Source organism: Pelophylax lessonae (genome assembly GCF_965119305.1).
Source record: "Pelophylax lessonae genome assembly, chromosome: 1".
NCBI lineage: Eukaryota > Metazoa > Chordata > Amphibia > Anura > Ranidae > Pelophylax > Pelophylax lessonae.
The window spans coordinates 616373270-616390520 of NC_138768.1; the positions used below are offsets into that span (position 1 = coordinate 616373270).

At 39.0% G+C, this 17251-nt stretch overlaps 1 protein-coding gene across 1 annotated transcript in view; it reads right to left on the reverse strand.

The window, feature by feature from the left end:
• The window catches only part of ZGRF1 (zinc finger GRF-type containing 1), a 212633-nt gene extending 195833 nt beyond the window's left edge, over positions 1–16800 (reverse strand). Inside the window, exons 1-6 of the mRNA XM_082254282.1 lie at positions 16758–16800; positions 15945–16025; positions 13961–14020; positions 12109–12285; positions 9614–11348; positions 650–807 (exon numbers count right to left, since the gene is read on the reverse strand). Of these exons, the coding sequence (XP_082110408.1) occupies positions 650–807; positions 9614–11348; positions 12109–12285; positions 13961–14020; positions 15945–16025; positions 16758–16778 (2232 nt within the window). The 5' untranslated portion in view covers positions 16779–16800. The remainder of the gene's footprint in view (positions 1–649; positions 808–9613; positions 11349–12108; positions 12286–13960; positions 14021–15944; positions 16026–16757) is intronic.
• Positions 16801–17251: the final 451 nt, after the last annotated feature.

The following is a 17251-nucleotide window of genomic DNA, read 5'->3' on the forward strand; positions in this document are numbered from 1 at the left end:
CAGCAACTGCACTTCCAAGTGTACTTATAGTGCACAGAAGATTTGTCTTTAGTAAATACACCCCATTGTCTTTTATTCTTCTCTCCTGCTACTGGGATACTGATAATATGCTGCACTATTCTCCTCTGGCCAAAGCAGGGAAGTGCTAAAGACAAGCAGTCTCAGAGTTCTATGCACTGCACTGAGAATCCTGGGAGTTGTAGTTTGAGATGGCAGCCATATAATGGGGTCAATTAACTTATTGCACTACAGATCCCAATAGGCACTGTGCTGTAGGAGTGAGAGAGGATTTTTATTAAACTGCTCTGGAAAGTTCTTCCTCTTGGCACTGAGGGATTTTGAGAGAGAGTTTTTCTGTCTGAATATTTGCCTGCCAGCGGAGATCCAAGTCTGTGACTGGGAGAAAGGACACCCTGGGGCAGCCCAGCACCACCCACAGCACCTGCACTGCTGCTGGTGATTTCCTGTGATATTGTATGTTTGTACACCCAACCTGATGTGTTAGAGGGGCTGAGGTCGAGGCAAAGCACAGAGGACCTGTCCTAATCTGTGGCTACTACAGGAGTAGCGCTACAATAATAATAATAATAATAATAATAAATACCTGTAATAACAATAATTAGAAAAACTAAATTTGTTTTTTTTTTACCATTGGTGGAGAGGTTGACTGAGGGAAGCATAACGTCTGTGCATCATCTTCTTCACACATTGGTGAAAAGGTGCACAACACCGGTGCAGTGAAAAATGGAACTGGTACATCTTCACAAGTTGGTAGCTCCATTGCCAAGTCACTTGTCCTGTGAAGAACTTAAGGTGTAGAATATAGGTCTTACTTCAACAAAAACATCAACAAATCGTCACTGTAACATATTTAAGGGCATGAATAAAATTCAAAATTTCCAACAGTGCCACAAAAGAAAGTACCCTCAAAGCTCATTAGTGTAAAAAAAAAAAAAAAAAAAACACTTACATAGAACTTCTAATTGGTGAAATGCTAAGATTAAAAAGGCTTGCACTTTAGGACTTAAAGCAGTAGTAAAGTCTACTTTGTGATTTTTGCCTACAGGTAAGCTTATAATAAGGAGATATACGCTCTTTTGGCAGCCGGTGACATGACTGGCGCATGCGCTGTGATGGAACGGCATGCCAGTGCCGTACTTTCACAACACTGTGTCATGGCCGTGCCTCCCGTGCGCATGCTTCATTCTAAGATAAGTATTTCATAATGTGCTACTATCAAATGCACACTAGCACATTATGCCATTGCCTTGCAGGGTATTTTTTATTTTAGGACTGGTGATCTCTCCAGGCAAAAGTTTGGGATTAACCCTGTGTAATACTGTCAGCAGTGAACATCTTTCAGTGCATTCTCTCTGGATCTCCAGGAGGACACTTTGCAATCAAACTCTGGAAGATTCTAAACTTAATGGCTATATGTAGCAGTTTGCTGATCTTGCTGATACGGTTTCAGGTAATTATCCTTTCTTACTAGACGATTCATGATATATATATTTTTGAATTGAAGAAAATCATGTTGATATTTATTCTCCATTTGTGGGGCTTGTTTGAGTGTTTGGATGAAATCAAAGCTGAAGATTTAGCCAATTACACAAATACTAACTTTTGAGCCAGTTTACTGAAATGTTAGCAAAGTGGTATTAAACTCCTATTTTTAAATTTTGTCCTACAGGTCAGCTTCTCATAAATCCTACCTGTATATACCGTGAATATCTCCTAAAGGTGCACTGTGTAAGAGATATTAATATCAGCTTGAGCTGATGATGTAACTGCACATGGGCAGTGTGCTCTGCATTCACGGCACACTGATTGTGCCGTTAATTCAGAGAGGCCTCTGCCATGATAGCGATTTCTGTGCACATGCGCGGGACTGATGTCTTTGCAGCTTGGCTATTCAAATGGAGAGCGGAAACCTGGAAGGAAGACTGGGCAAAGATGGACGCAGGGGTGACAGCTCAGCACTAAAGGGCTCTGTTTCAAAGTTAAGTCTTTGAAAGCACATTAAGGCATAACACCGCAAGAGGCCTTTTAAAAAGAAAAAAAAGTGCTTAACCACTTAAGGACCAGGCCTATTTCTGACACTTCTTGTTTACAAGTTAAAATCAGTATTTTTTGCTAGAAAATTACATTAGAACCCCCAAACAGTATATATTTTGTAATAGCATAGACCCTAGAGAATAAAATGGAGATTGTTGCAATATTTTATGTCACACCGTATTTGCTCACCGGTGTTACAGACGCAATATCTTTTTAAACAAATACACTTTTTGGAATTAAAAAAATAAGAAAACCGTAAAGTTAGCCTAATTTTTTTCTATATTGTGAAAGATAATGTTACGCCGAGGAAAATAGATACCCAACATGTCATGCTTTAAAATTGCGCACGCTCGTGGAATGGCGACAAACATTGGTATCTAAAAATCTCAATGGGCGACATTTTAAAAATGTTTACAGATTACCAGTTTAGAGTTACAGAGGTGGTCTAGGGTGAGAATTATTGCACTCGCTCTAACGATTGCGGCGATATCTCACGTGTGGTTTGAACACCATTTACATATGCGTACGCGACTTGCGTATGCATTTGCTTCTGTGCCCAAACTCGGAGGGACGGGGTGCTTTGAATTTTTAAAAATATGAAAAAAAAAAAAATGTGATCACTTTTATTCCTATTACAAGGAATTTAAATATCCTTTGTAATAGAAGTAAGAAGGACAAGTCCTCTTTAGTGTGAGATCTGTTGTCAAAAAGACCTCAGATCTCACATCTACACTAAAAAGCAAAAAACAAAACAAAAACAAATTTACATTTTTTTTCATCCAGAAAAAAAAAAAAAAAGGGCCCTTTAAGACCATTGGGAGGAATCAAAGTATGACGTTGCTCCGGTCCTCCAAAGGCCATAGAGCCGAGTGGGAGCCAGCTTGCTCTCACTCGACTTCCTGCCTAGGAGAGGAAAGGACTGGATTGTTTTCGCCACTACCAACAGCTCCAGTAAGCAGGGAAAACCTCTCCCGTTGCCCATAAAAGTGATCCTGCAGCGAAAAATAAAAAATAAAAAATAATAAAAAATAAATAATAAAAAATTTTACTTATTTATTTATTTAAATTTCATTAATTTAATTTTATTTTTTATTTTTCATTTTTCATATTCATTTCTATTATAATTTTTATTTTTATATTTATTATTATTTAAATTTATTATTATTATTTCTATGTTTATTTTTCATTTTTATTTTTCATTTTTATATTTATTTTTATTATTTTTAATTTTATTTTTATTATTATTTTTATTTTTTATCTTTATTATTTTTTGTATTATTATTATTTTCTTTTTCATCATCTTTATATATTTTTATTTATTTTCATCATTATTATATTTTCCTTTTATTGTTATTATCAGGATTGGTTCAAGGTACATTACTTTTTGCCATTAGGGTTTTAATTAGCATGTATGTTATTCATATTTACTTACACCACATGACCACATTTATTGATATATACATATATATATATTTTTTGTATATATCTAATATTATTTAAGACCAGCCATTAGTTCCACAGCCAATCAGGTGTCCACAGTTAGGCAATTGGACTCCTCCTAGGACCCTGCGGCAGCCGAATGTTCCTCTCCTATAAAATGCCCTTCTCTAAGATGGCGGGTTTAGAGGCCTGAGGAAGGAGCGCATGCTCCGACAACGCGTCGCCTACGTCATCACGCCCTACGCCATCACGCCCTACGCTCCACGCCCAACCCGGAAGTTCGCCGCCGGAGGTGCTACAGGTGTCCCCTGGGTCCCGACATCGCTGACTCCCATAGTCGGACACGGATTCCCTTGGAGTACATCAGTTTTCCCCCCCCGCCCAGGCAGTGGAACTACCGATCCCTTGAGGATTTTTATGATGTTGTATGCGTTATATCTTGTGAGTACCCAGTATCGGTGGATGTTTAATAAACTATAGAGTCTACTGCACTTAGAGTGGCGCTTTTTCTTTCTTTCTTTTATAGTCATCTAGCAGCCTTAACAATGTTGATAAATATTTGCCTGAGGCTCTTTTTTTTTTTTTTTTTTTGACAGCTGTGAATTAGGAGAGAACAGCTCTGTATGAATCGGGGAGATGCTGTTTTAAGATTGTCATGGGAGGTGAATAGAGATCGTGATTCTTTAACGATTAATCGTGCAGCTCTAATAGAACACCTTTGGGATGAAGTATCGTAGAGACTGCGAGCCAGGCCTTCTCACCCAACATCAGTGCCTGACCTCATAAATGAGCTTCCCATAGACACACTGTAATCCTTGTGGACAGCCTTCCCAGAAGAGTTTTAGCTATTTTAGCTGCAAAGGGTGGGCCAACTCAATATTGAACCTACAGACTAAGACTGGGATGCCATTAAAGTTCATGTGCGTTTAAAGGTAAGCGTCCCAATACTTTTGTTACTATAGTGTATAATATCCAAAGCAGTACAGTGCTGTATCAGATTAACAAAGGTTAGCCAGTAAAGCCCGCCTCTGTAAATGGGTAAGGAGGGCAAGGATATATATGTTCCTGAAATGCCATGTGTCAGCATTTAAAACACATAGGAGCAGCTGCAAATTACATACAACATCAAGTGGTAATCTAGTCCACGTCAGGCTACCTCCATGTTGCAGTTGATTTTTGTATACTTTAGTGACTTCTGTATCCGAAGCCCTGCACAGCAGACTAGGATAGTTTGAAAATACATTCACTAGATTAAAAGCAACCGGTTTTCTATATAACACATGCACAAACCTAAAAAGTGACCATATCTGTGCTGCGCTACTTTTTAGAGCGTGGAAGGGATGTCTATGAATCTGTTATCTTACAGTAAATTGGCCACACTGCTTCTGTTTTGTGCTTCCTTCCTGTGCTGCAAAGTGGATAACCTCCCCCTGACAAGCAATGCATGCTTTGAAAAGAAAACAAGCACACGGGTTAATTTAGTAAAGTGGTACAAAGAACTACAATGTTCCATGGCAACCAGGTTCACCTTTCATCAACGTAAGAGCAGGCAGAACTTTTGAAATGCATGTAAAATCAAAACACTTTTTTTTGTGTTCGAGAGTGAGGAAGATTTAAAAACCCCGATGAGCTTGTATTGATTGCTATATGTTTCTCTGCTGGAGAGATATACTTTAACTTTCTGTGTATGTGGTCACTGTCTCCATAACAAAAAGTGAAGGCATTTCCAAAAATGTACAATTTATAATGGAACAGGAGATAAGAGGAAAATTCCAACAGGAGACCTATTCTGGTTAGCACAGTCTAAATCAGGCCATGCAGTGATTTTCGTGGTGGCAGAAAAGAAAATTTCTTAATTCCCCTGTCAACACATTCAGCACGTGCTTTTGTAGTCTGAGAGGTTTCCCAGCTGTCAGAATACAATGATCACTGCAGGCTGCTATAGCTGCTGGCAGTGATTGAGCGTAAAAAAAAAAAACAAAAAAAAAACGGCAGGCTGGTTGTACCATTGTCAATCAATGGCACAACTTCAGTACAGCCAGCCTGCCCATACATGGATTGAAATCTGGTCGGTGCCCAATTTCAATCCATCTTAAGTCCCCTTTATACTGCTCTTTACTGTATCAGAAAACTGTATTTCAAACCTAAAACATCAAACCAACCTTAAAGTGATATCTTAGTTATAGGTGAATCCTGATGGGCAGCGCCTAGCTTCTTATATCTATATGTTATACCAAGTAAGATCTCTCCGTCTTAACTACTAACATTATGTCTGCTTAGAGGTTTAGGGTTTTCCCAGCTATATTGTGTGTTCCCAAACATCTTACATTCTCCATCACATAAAATAACCATTAGAGAGAGTAGCCCCCACCAGCAGGTGTGTAGGAATAGTAACCAAGGTGCACTGGTCCACACAGATAAAGGACAGTAATAAAGACTCATTAGGGTTTTACAAACCCTCCCTTGGTCACCAAAAATAAAGAACACTTTTGCTATATATAAGTAGGCAGTACAAGTTCATGAGAGAAGAAAGTTACATCTACATTTTGAGTAGGCATGTTAGGATCCTACTCTGAACCTACGCAAACGGGCTTGGCAGAAAGTTGTCACTGTACTGTGCCAATTATCTGCAGCAGATGCATTCCCTGCCTCACAGCAACACATACTTGCCCTTTGTATACATGCAGCTGCACTGCACTGGATAATGTGGAAAGGAACTGTACTCCTGGAGCTGGAGCTCTCATGCAGTGAAGAGATCCTGTTATTTACCCTCCCTCTTCTCTCCCCTTATCCATTAACAGAATGCCCTGTATTTTGTGAACACAATACAAGGTGTTCTGTAAAAGGGCAAAGAGAGAATAGGGGCACAAAAACATCATCCATTGACTGTATGAGAGCTGCAGCTCTTGTCCATTCACAGAACAACCTGTATTATTTTCACAAGATACAAGGTGCTTTGTTAATGGACAAGGGGAGAATAAAGTGTGTGTTACATCAGCATTTGATATTGTTACATCAGCATTTGATATTTCTTATTTGTGCCTGCTGTACCATGTGCTTGTATGAAAAAGTATCCCGCTGTCTTTGTATTGCTTCTTTGTGTAAAATCCCTGGTGTTCCTTCCAGTCCTCCTGCTTTCCTATTAGAAACTGACCACACTATGAAGGAAAACACATCGTGGTCAGTTCTCGAGCTATGCTGGGAACTCAGTACGCTCTCCTCCAATGATCAGACTTGTCCTGACACCCCTCCCCTGCACAGCCACTCAGGGTTTTTGTTAGGCAGATCATCTAGACTTTCTAACAGCACGAATGTGTCACTGTCATACCCATAATCAGTGCTGGAGGCTGAGGGCAGATCTAAGTAAGTGTCCCATCAACTTTTTACAGGATTAGGTTTTACTGGTGATGGTTCCTGACAAACGTTTCACGTTTTAGAAAAGGACTGCCTGCACATGCAGATCCTAGAAGGTCCTTGTCTGGTTTTACCGGTGCTTGACCAATAGGTTGATCTACTAAGTTAGTCAATGTCTCTTCATTACTTGTCTGTGACTTTAACAGGGCCAAAATGTGTGCTGTGCTTCGTAAACTTTGCTTAGTTCTGTTTTCATCTTCTATTAGATTTAAAGCAGCAATAATTAATCTTTCAGATCCCTGATTTTTTTATACTTGAAAAATGACTGGTGGGCGCATTGCTATTAACTTGTGGGTTTCCACAGGTTACACTGCTCTGCTTTTCACATGTAAAGGAATTGTGATCTGGATGGCAAGAGTTTTGCCACTGTACTGTCACTGGGAAGATCAGTGCACTGATACTTCTCCTACCCAAAGCTATTATGCAGTTGAGAACAGAAGACACGGAGGGAATGTGATCAATTATACAAATGGAAAAAAGGTATTTAAAATGTTTTTTTCAGATCTATATACAAATATAATTTAAATAAATCATATAAACTTTGATTTCAGTTTTAAACTGAATGGGTTGTTTTACAAGGTGATCGTTTACAATCCCTTTAAAGAATGGATAAGGGAAGATTTAAGAAAGGGTAAACAGGATCCCTTCAGGCCCGTTCACACTGGGGCGATCCGACTTTGGGGGGCGACCTCCGAGGTCGCGGTGCGAGCAGCGCGCCGCGACCTCGGAGCGGCCGGCACGGACTTCATAACATTGAAGTCTATGACGGTCGCTCCAGGTCGCCCCAAAGAAGCTCCGGACCCTTTTTCTAAGTCGGAGCGACTTGTGTCGCTCCTATTAGAACGGGTCCGCAGCTTCCCTATGGAAGGCGACCTACTGCGACCTGTGAGGCAACCAGGTCGCCTCACAGGTCGCCTTAGTGTGAACGGGGACTCACTGTATGAGACCTGCACGCTGGTAGAACTACGATGGCTGTATTATCCAGCAGGTACAGATAAATGAATTATACAGTAAACATGGCTGGGCATTTACGAAAACAGATAACAATCAGCACAGACAGATAAACCTAAAAACTAAAATTGCAAGCTAAACACCAAAGACAAATAACTAGTATCTCATACAGAACCATTAATAAACATAGTGCAGCACAATAAACATTTTATATGAGAGGATAGTCCTTATTATAAGCCAGAAGTCCCAGAACAGTCCATATGGTGCAGGAAAGTTGGGAAAAACAATAGGATCCCCTCCACCTGTGATTACACTGTGCTCACCCGAAATGGAAAAATCAGCGCTTTCCCTGAAAGGGTTAACATCTAGGCAGATTCCTTGCATCCACGGCTTACACAGAGGACTGGTCAAATCCAGACAATATCAGCTCACCAATAAGCATACCATGCAATAAAAAGACTGATCGAAGTGCTCTCTTTAAAAAACTTTTATTCAAACCATAAATAAAAGAACCGCACTTACATAAATATAAGCAGTAAAAGTGTGTCTCAAATGTAGGGAGACACAGTGCTGCTGCAATGAATGCAGCTCCTGAGCACAACTGATCCGAGGATGGCGGCGGGTGACGAGCGCCTCCACCTTCCGTACGTGTATCGTCCTAATAAGGGACTTCATCGGCGGGGGTAGCTGATGAAGTCCCTCATTAGGACGATACGCGCATGGGAGGTGGAGCCGTTCGTCAACAGCCACCATCCTCGGATCAGTTGTGCTCAGGAGCTGCGTTCATTGCAGCAGCACTGTGTCTCCCTGCATCTGAGACACACTTTTACTGCTTATATTTATGCAAGTGCGGTTCTTTTATTTATGGTTTGAATAAAAGTTTTTAACAGAGAGCACTTAGATCAGTCTTTTTATTGCATGGTATGCTTATTGGTGAGCGGATATTGTCTGGATTTGACCAGCTGACCAGTCCCCTGTGTAAGCCGTGGATGCAAGGAATCTGCCTTGATGTTAACCCTTTCAGGGAAAGCGCTGATTTTTTCCATTTCGGGTGAGCACGGTGTAATCACAGGTGGAGGGGATGCTATTGTTTTTCCAAGTTTCCTGCACCATATGGACTGTTCAGGGACTTCTGGCTTATAATAAGGACTATCCTTTCATATAAAATGTTTATTGTGCTGCACTATGTTTAGCTGGGCATTAAACTTCAAAAGGAGGTAACGTTTTTTTTTTCCCCTTCTATGATTTTATAAAAATATTTGTGGCTGAGGTCCCACTTTAGGCCCTTTTTACACTTGTGCGACTTGTCCTGAGCTTTGGGACTGCAAAGTCGCATGACAAGTCATAGTCCATGATTTCCAATGAGTACTGTACATATCGGTATGACGCAAGTAGTCCCTGCACTACTTTGGGCCGATTTTAATGCATTTTGAGGTCCATACACATAGGCATTGCTTCAAGTCCAGTCAAAATCGGGGCAAAAAATTTGCGGTAAAATCGCTTGACTTTTAGGTCGCATAAGTGTGAAAGGGGCCTTAATTGGTAAAACAGACAACCCAAAGTGCTCTTTGTAGAAAAAAAATATAAAAATCTTAGTTCCTACAATAAAAATGCACTTCAGCCATTATACTAGATTCTTACCACGTGCTAATAAAGTAAAAACACAGACAATTTAGAGACCAAGGACACATCACTGAAGTTTGTAACAGAGCAGATTTGTTTTTTTATTTGCAACGATAAATTTAGATCTAACCTTCTTGTGTTCCACTCTGCAGACATGTTCCTGATTCACTGTCCTGTTTCTCTGGGGTAGAAAAAGATTTCAGCTTTAAGGCATTCAGGCTTTCAAGAGCACTGCAAGGTTTAGTTAGAGTTTTTAAAACAGAAATGCTGCTTCCAGAGTGTGGAAGCCCAGGTGAGTCCTCTTCGTTATACTGAACCTCCTTAGGGGAATCCTGTGTTAAAGAACTGCCACTAGTGCTTTTGAAGAGAGTGTCATCATCAATTGATAATCCTTCCTGTTGTAAAGCATCAGCTGGTTTTAATGCAAACTGATCACAAGGAATGCCTTCCTTATGATGGAAAGCCACAGACATGCTTCTAGACTCACACAATGCCAAAATCTTTTTTCCTCCATTTCTAATTTCCTCTTTGTAATGATCACAAACATCACTTTCAACCAGTTCAATGGAAGCAGCAAGTTCATCGGTGTTACTTTTTGCTATGCTGCCAGAGATGTCAGCGGCTATAGGCAGAATGCAGGTTGTGGAATTAATCTCTTTTTTGCCATTTTCAGCTAATACAGATTTGACAGTATCAGGTTTAAATAATGATTTGCTCTCTGAATAGTTTTCCTGAACTTTCACCTCTAAAATATTTTCTTGATGCTTACCCATGGTTTCTTCTGCTGAACATAAGCTGTTTTGTGAAAGGGGAGGGTTCACATTTGAATCCCTGTCATCCAATTCAGTGAAATCAAAACTGTCCATTAGGTTAAATGAAACTTCTGTAAAAGATGTTATATTTTCATCCTCTAAGCCCCCATCATCCAGTTCTAATTTAGCTGGGTTATTAGAGGAAAAACACAGCACTGGGGTAGGAGACTCTACTTGACTTGGAGCCAACTGATGTGAATTGTTTTCACAGTACTTGTTCACGTTATAAAGGTTTTTGTTTGATGGCCTACCTACATGTTCTAAATCATTTAATTTGTGACCATTCATATGTGATTTTTCAGCTTCTGAAGTCTGTCTATTTTCCCCTTCCTCCTGTTTTTTTTTATCACTTTGAAAGCAATTTACATGGTTTTTGTTAGGCAGCTCATCTAGACTTTCTGATAGCATGAATGTATCATTGTCATCACCATAATCAGTGCTGGAGGCTGAGGGCTGATCTAAGTAAATATCCCATCGACTCTTTACAGGATTAGGTTTTACTTTTGATGGTTCCTGACAAACGTTTTCACTTTTTAGAAGAGGACTGCCTGCAAATGCAGATCCTAGAAGGTCTTTGTCCGGTTTCACTGGTGCTTGATCAATAGGTTGATCTACTAAGTTAGTTAATGTCCCTTCATTACTTGGTTGTGACTTTAACAGAGCCAAAATTTGTGCTGTGCTTCGTAAACTTTGCTTAGTTCTGTTTTCATCTTCTATTACATTTATAGCAGAATTATTTTCTCTTTTAGATCCCTGGTTTTTAATACTTGAAAAATGACTGGTGGGTGTATTGCCATTAACTTGTGTGTTTCCACAGGTTACACTGCTCTGCTTTTCAAATGTATAGGAATTGTCATCTGGATGGTATGGGTTTTGCCACTGTACTGCTCCCACTGTGTCAGCCTTCTTGGTGAATGAAGCAGCAAAGAGAGGTGATGTAGTAAAGAGCTGTGAAGATGGAGATGTACATCCTTGTACTAGCGGAGATGTCCTCCCTGACTCCTCCACCTCTGGACACGGCTTCTTGGTTACTTCACGGGGACACTGAAAACCCTGAAAAATAATGTATCTAACATGTAAAACATGACAAGCCATATATTGCCCCCTTGTTTTTACTCCTATCCATTATTGACTTTCGTGAGCTCTTACTTGAAAAATGAAAAACTGATTCTGTACCATCAAACCACTCCAATAAGAAAATACGCTGTAAAATCATATATTATTTTATGAAAAGCTCCTTGCATTAGGTAGAAATAAAGTGGCTACAAAGAATTCAGTCTTTTACAAGTTGGATCAGTTTTGGTCAAAAGAAAAGAAAAATAAACCACCTTCAGTGTAACTCATCATCAAGTCTTGTTAAAGTTGGCCACAGACATTTCGAGTCGCTGCTGAACCGGCCGAGATTCAAATCACGTATGAGCAGGCTGATTGTACCCAAGTTGATCGATCAATTAGCTTGGGTACAACCAGCCTGTCGGATTCTTCAGGTTTCATTTTTCATTTAAATAAAAGCGTCAAAACTATATGGTGTAACATTAAAACATGAAGGAGAACATTTGAGCTCTTGATTATTTAAAACAATCAGATTTTTTAATCCCTGTAGAGTTTTGGTTAATGTGTATCGTAATTTCAATGTCGGAGGTCAGTAGAAAGTGCTCTGTCAATGACCACAGAATGTCTTAACTTTCATAGTAAACAGGATTCGCAAAGTGCTATATGAAAAGTGATAACTGGGTGCCAAACTGTAATGAAAAATTCTGAGATTAAGATAATGCAGAGATAGTAATTATACTGTACTGCTAAATTCCCTTACTGTAAATTTCCTCTTTAAAGCAGCTGGAGGACGCAGGCCAGCAGACTTTAGACCATATCTGTTGAACATGGGTACATCGTTACGCTCAGTGTTGCTCTCAGAAGTATTAGTGCTTGCACCATCTGCTTCAATGGTGATCAGATAGCGATCACTTTCCAGATCATCGCCAATAGTTACCTATAAAAGAAGAAAACGCATAATAAATGTATGCAGATAAAGTCTACTTAAAATGTAATAATTGGTTTTGACCATACATTTCCCTTAGTGAAGTCCCAATTAATAATCACAACCACCATTTCACTGATGAAGGTGAACAAATGGTATATCGAAGCACAAAGTAAATATACAAATTACAGAGTTGTGTTCAGCTGTAGTAATATTACAGTTTTATCACTACATGTAACCAGTATAAGAAATCAATATTGAAAAGCCTGAAATGCATTCATGCAAAGCCTCAAGATGAATGCTCATTCCAAACTAATAAAATTAACAAAGAGACACACTTCCAGCTATCTGAAAATGCTATATATTTATTCACATGCAAACAAAGAATGGAAAAAAAACTCCCCAATATAGTTATGAAACCTAAAAACAGCACCCAATACCATCATATAAAAACAAGGTAGCTTTGCTCCTGAAGCTCTCACAGATGTGAACAAAAGCCTACATTTAATAAATATGGGTGAGTGCAGATTATACTTTTCATTGGCAGGAAGAAATATTGTTCTTATTCTATATTTGTGGTTTATGTGTAAACATCTAACCCTTAGAGAAAGCTGATAACATGCTTGTTCACTTTTCTTTTAGAGGTTTACGTCATTCGTTTCCAAGATAACGTACATATGATATACATTTATCATGTATAAATAAGAAAAACTGTTTTAACCACTTAAGGACGGCTCCACGTACATATACTGCGGCAGGGCGGCTCCTAAGTGCAAAATCACGTACATATACGTGATTTTGTTTTAGGGCTCTAGGGGGCGATTAGACACAGCGGGAGCCACCCACGATTATAAAGGAGAATGACAGAACAGCCGTCTGCCTATGTAAACAAGGCAGACGGCTGTTCTATCAGACAGGAAGGTAGAGATCTTTTGTTTCTACTAATCAGGAACACAGATCTCTCTCTTCCTGCAGTCAGTCCAGTCCCCCTACAGTTAGCAAGCATTCCCTAGGAGCACACTTAACCCCTTGAGCACCCCTAATGTTAACCCCTTCCCTACCAGTGTCATTTATATAGTAACAGTGCATATTATTTAGTACTGATCACTGTATTGGTGTCACTGGTCTCCAAAGTTAGTGTTAGCTTTGTCCGCCGCAATGTCCCGCTAGCAATTGCTGATCGCCGCCATTAGTAATAAAAACAATAAAAAAAAAAAAAGTCCAAAAATCTATCCTATAGTTTGAAAACGCTATAACTTTTGCGCAAACCAATTAATTTACGCTTTTCGAGATTTTTTTTAACAAAAATATGTAGCAGAATACAAATTGGTCTAAAATGATCAAGAATTTAGATTTTTTATTGGATGTGTTTTATAGCATAAAGCAAAATATATTGTTTTGTTTTTTTCGAAATTGTAAGTCTTTTTTTGTTTATAGCGCAAAAAAATAAATACAGCAGAGGTGATAAAATACCATCAAAAGAAAACTCTTTTTGTAGGGAAAAAAAGGACATCAATTTTATTTGGGTACAGCGTTGCACGACCGTGTAATTGTCAGTTAAATCAACGCAGTTCCGTATCACAAAAAATGGCCTGGTCATTAAAGGGGTAAAACCTTCCGGGGCTGAAGTGGTAATAAAGATTTTAAATTAACTTACTTAAATGTTTTTTGTTTTTTTTAAACCCACCTTGCCAGTTTTAATGAATACACTGTCCAAACGCAGACCCTTATCGTTGAATAAAGAAGCCTATACATAAAGACCAAAACAGAAATAATTAGTATAGCAGACAGAATAAAAAAAAAGTGTTCTGTTTATCTGAACCACAATATCTATGTGGTTAATTTTCAACACCAGATCTGACCAAAAGGAGGTGCTACAAGTATAACTGCAACTTCGGGATTCCATAAAACCTAAAGGAAGGTGTGTGTTAGCATTATCATTGGCAAATGAGAATTTTAAATTCTTGCTTGAATTCCACTTTTCCCCAAAATTTTCTTTTCAATTACAGAACAGGCTCCCTATGCCTCTAATGCAATAAAAGCATCTATTCTACATTCCAGTCTGCCTAAATGTACACCAAGCCACAGATGTGCAGCTAAATCTAGTCTTGGCATGCCTTGGTTCCTGGATGAATAAACTCCCATGCACATGACTGGAAGGTACAGCATGCGGGCTGGCCATTGATGCCAAACCCAAAAGTAGACTAGGCACAGATGTCAGGGACAGTGAGAGAGCTCACAGATGTCTCATTGTTAGAGGGGAAATAAATAAAGTGGACTCATTTCCGCTTTAGGATGTGTATTAACAGTGGCATTTTCTAGTGAAATAACAGTCTTAAGTTAATCTTCATGTATACTTTAAAAAGCAGACTTTGTCACATAAACTAGGAGTTGGAAAGGATTTCTGAGGAGTAACCGTCATCCTGACAATTCCCATGGCATGTAATTTGTGGACCAAGATCTGGTTTTAGAAGAAATTTTTTCTCCATGTTTTAAGATGCCACCACCATCCAAGGAGAGAAGCATAAGACTTATCAATATGTAAGGAGAACATAGAGCTCAGAGGTGAAAACTTTGTGATAAACACATTTGTTTACTATAAAACTTTGCGATGGAGCATAGTTCTACGCAGCGATCGCCCTGAAAAAAATTGTCAGATATGCTGACTTAACCTCTCAATTTCAAAAGAGGGAAGTAATCTGAAATAAAATATGCTAAAATTCTTGCATTGTAGATACAGTACTTAAGCAGGGAGATTTAGAACTAGATTGCAGTTTCACTTTAAAGCCCAAATCCAGGCAAAACAAATGTCTTGGTTTTGGTTATAGTGAGGCAAGGTTGTTTTTGTATACTTGTAGGGAGATTTCATCTTCACTTCCTGCCCCGGTAACCACAAAATGAGGAGATTTTCTCAACAAGGATACAGATGACAATAATAGCATGACAGAGGTTCTTAGCATTCCCCACTTCATTTTTAAAAATACTATATTGCTGTCTGCACAGCTGTTGGGGAAATATTGCACCCTTCTTGCTTAAATAACCAAAGTGAAGCTAAATCTCCCCATTGCCTATAGAGCTGCATAAAAAGCATGATACACACACACAGGATCTAACCTTTCTCTACTCAATCCAAAACTAAAAAAAGATTTTGGCTGAAGCTGGCTTTTATGCAGAACTCCAAAGCTAGTCAGGGAAATATCATGAGTCTCAAAATAACCGTAAGGCCCCTTTCAGTTTTTCACGGGACCCAATTGGACCATCCATTGCTCTCTATAGACTGGTGGATGTAAACAGACATGTGTCCGTTGATACCCGCCAACATCTGATTCGATCCTGTCTGCTAAAAAGAGACAGGTGGGGATCTGTTCCCCATCCATCTGGCGGATTGAAAGGAAAGTCGAATAAAAAACAAACAGGTGGGCCATGTCCATCTAACAACCCATAGAGGAAAGCGGGCTGTGTCCGTGTCTGCTCTGCATCAGCAGAACAGACGCGGACCTGCCATCCGCCTGCTCAGCGGAGATCAGCAGAAAGCTTCCCTGCTGAGCAGGCAGGCTTCGCCAGTGTGAAAGGGGCATAAAACAAGTTTCTATTGGCAAGAATAGAACAGAAAAGGTTTGGGTTCCTTGGATTTTGTCTGGCTAAGTTTTACTGTTAATAAATTGAATCACCTGATTTCCCCCTGTTAAAATCTTCAAAACACCATCTTGCCAGACTTTAGCCTTTTTTGTCTTCTGATGAGTATATAAAACCTGGGGAAAGAAAAGGGTCAATTATTATTCCAAACATTAAGTTTAGTATGCTTTCACGATCAGAGAGATTTTATGCCCTTTGTGACCAAAGTGTTTTTTGTTAGGAGGCATAAACTGTTTTTTTCATTGGTTGGCTAAAGGTGTCTGTGCACAGTGCATTAAAGAAGAGCTAAAGGCAAAACATTTTTCATTTTGTAAGTGAGGTTATTTTACCCTTCAGTTTTTTTTTTTTACATCTCTGTCCCTTAGGGGAGATTTCCCTTCACTTCCTGTCCCATATCAAAAACAGGAAATGAGAGGAAATCCCCTATTTGCAAAGCACAAGTTTCCTTTAGAGAGTTATAAATACCTAGTGTAGCTCTTTGTAGATGCAGAGCTAAAGCAGTCCATGGATTATGCAATTTTCACAGGTGGAAAGAGAAGAATTGCTTGATTCCTTCATTAACACAGAGTTGATAAGGGAATCTTTCCCGCAGCACTATTGTGTTCTGCCGGTAGCAAGCCTTCCCTGTTGGCAGGACACAATGATCACTGCCAGGAGCTATAGCCAACAGGGTGGTTGTACTGAAGCTGATCGATATATCGACTTCAGTACAACCAGCTCATCCATAGATGGATTTAATCTTGGCCGGTCCCTGCTGAACCGGCTGAGATTTGATTCATCTATGGCCAGCTAAAGCTGACTGGCAATTAAGGGTTTAAAGCGCCAAGTAAAAAATATAAAAAACTTACTGTGAATTCTTGGGCAGCCATGTCATCATCTATGGAACCATTTATTTATAACACAGGTCATCTAAACGGAAGAACAGAAAATAATGAGAAAATATGAAAATAGCATACAATAGTGATGTAACAAAGATATTTCATTTTTGAAAACTTGGGAAAAAAATTTATTCTACTTAACCAGTTGGTCTTCAGAACATTTATCCCCCTTCAAGACCAGGCCATTTTTTGCGATAGGGCACTGTCACTTTAACTAACAAATAAAATGTATGTCCTTTTTTCCCACAAATAGAGCTTTTTTTTGGTGGTATTTGATCACCTTTGCGGTTTTTATTTTTTGTGCTATAAACAAAAAAAGAGCGAAAATTTTGAAAAGAAAAAAAAAATATTATATTTTTTACTTTCTGATATAAAACATATCCAATAAAAAATGTAAAAAAATCAAATTTCTTCATAAATTTAGGCCAATATGTATTCAGATACGTTTTTGTGAAAAAAAAAAA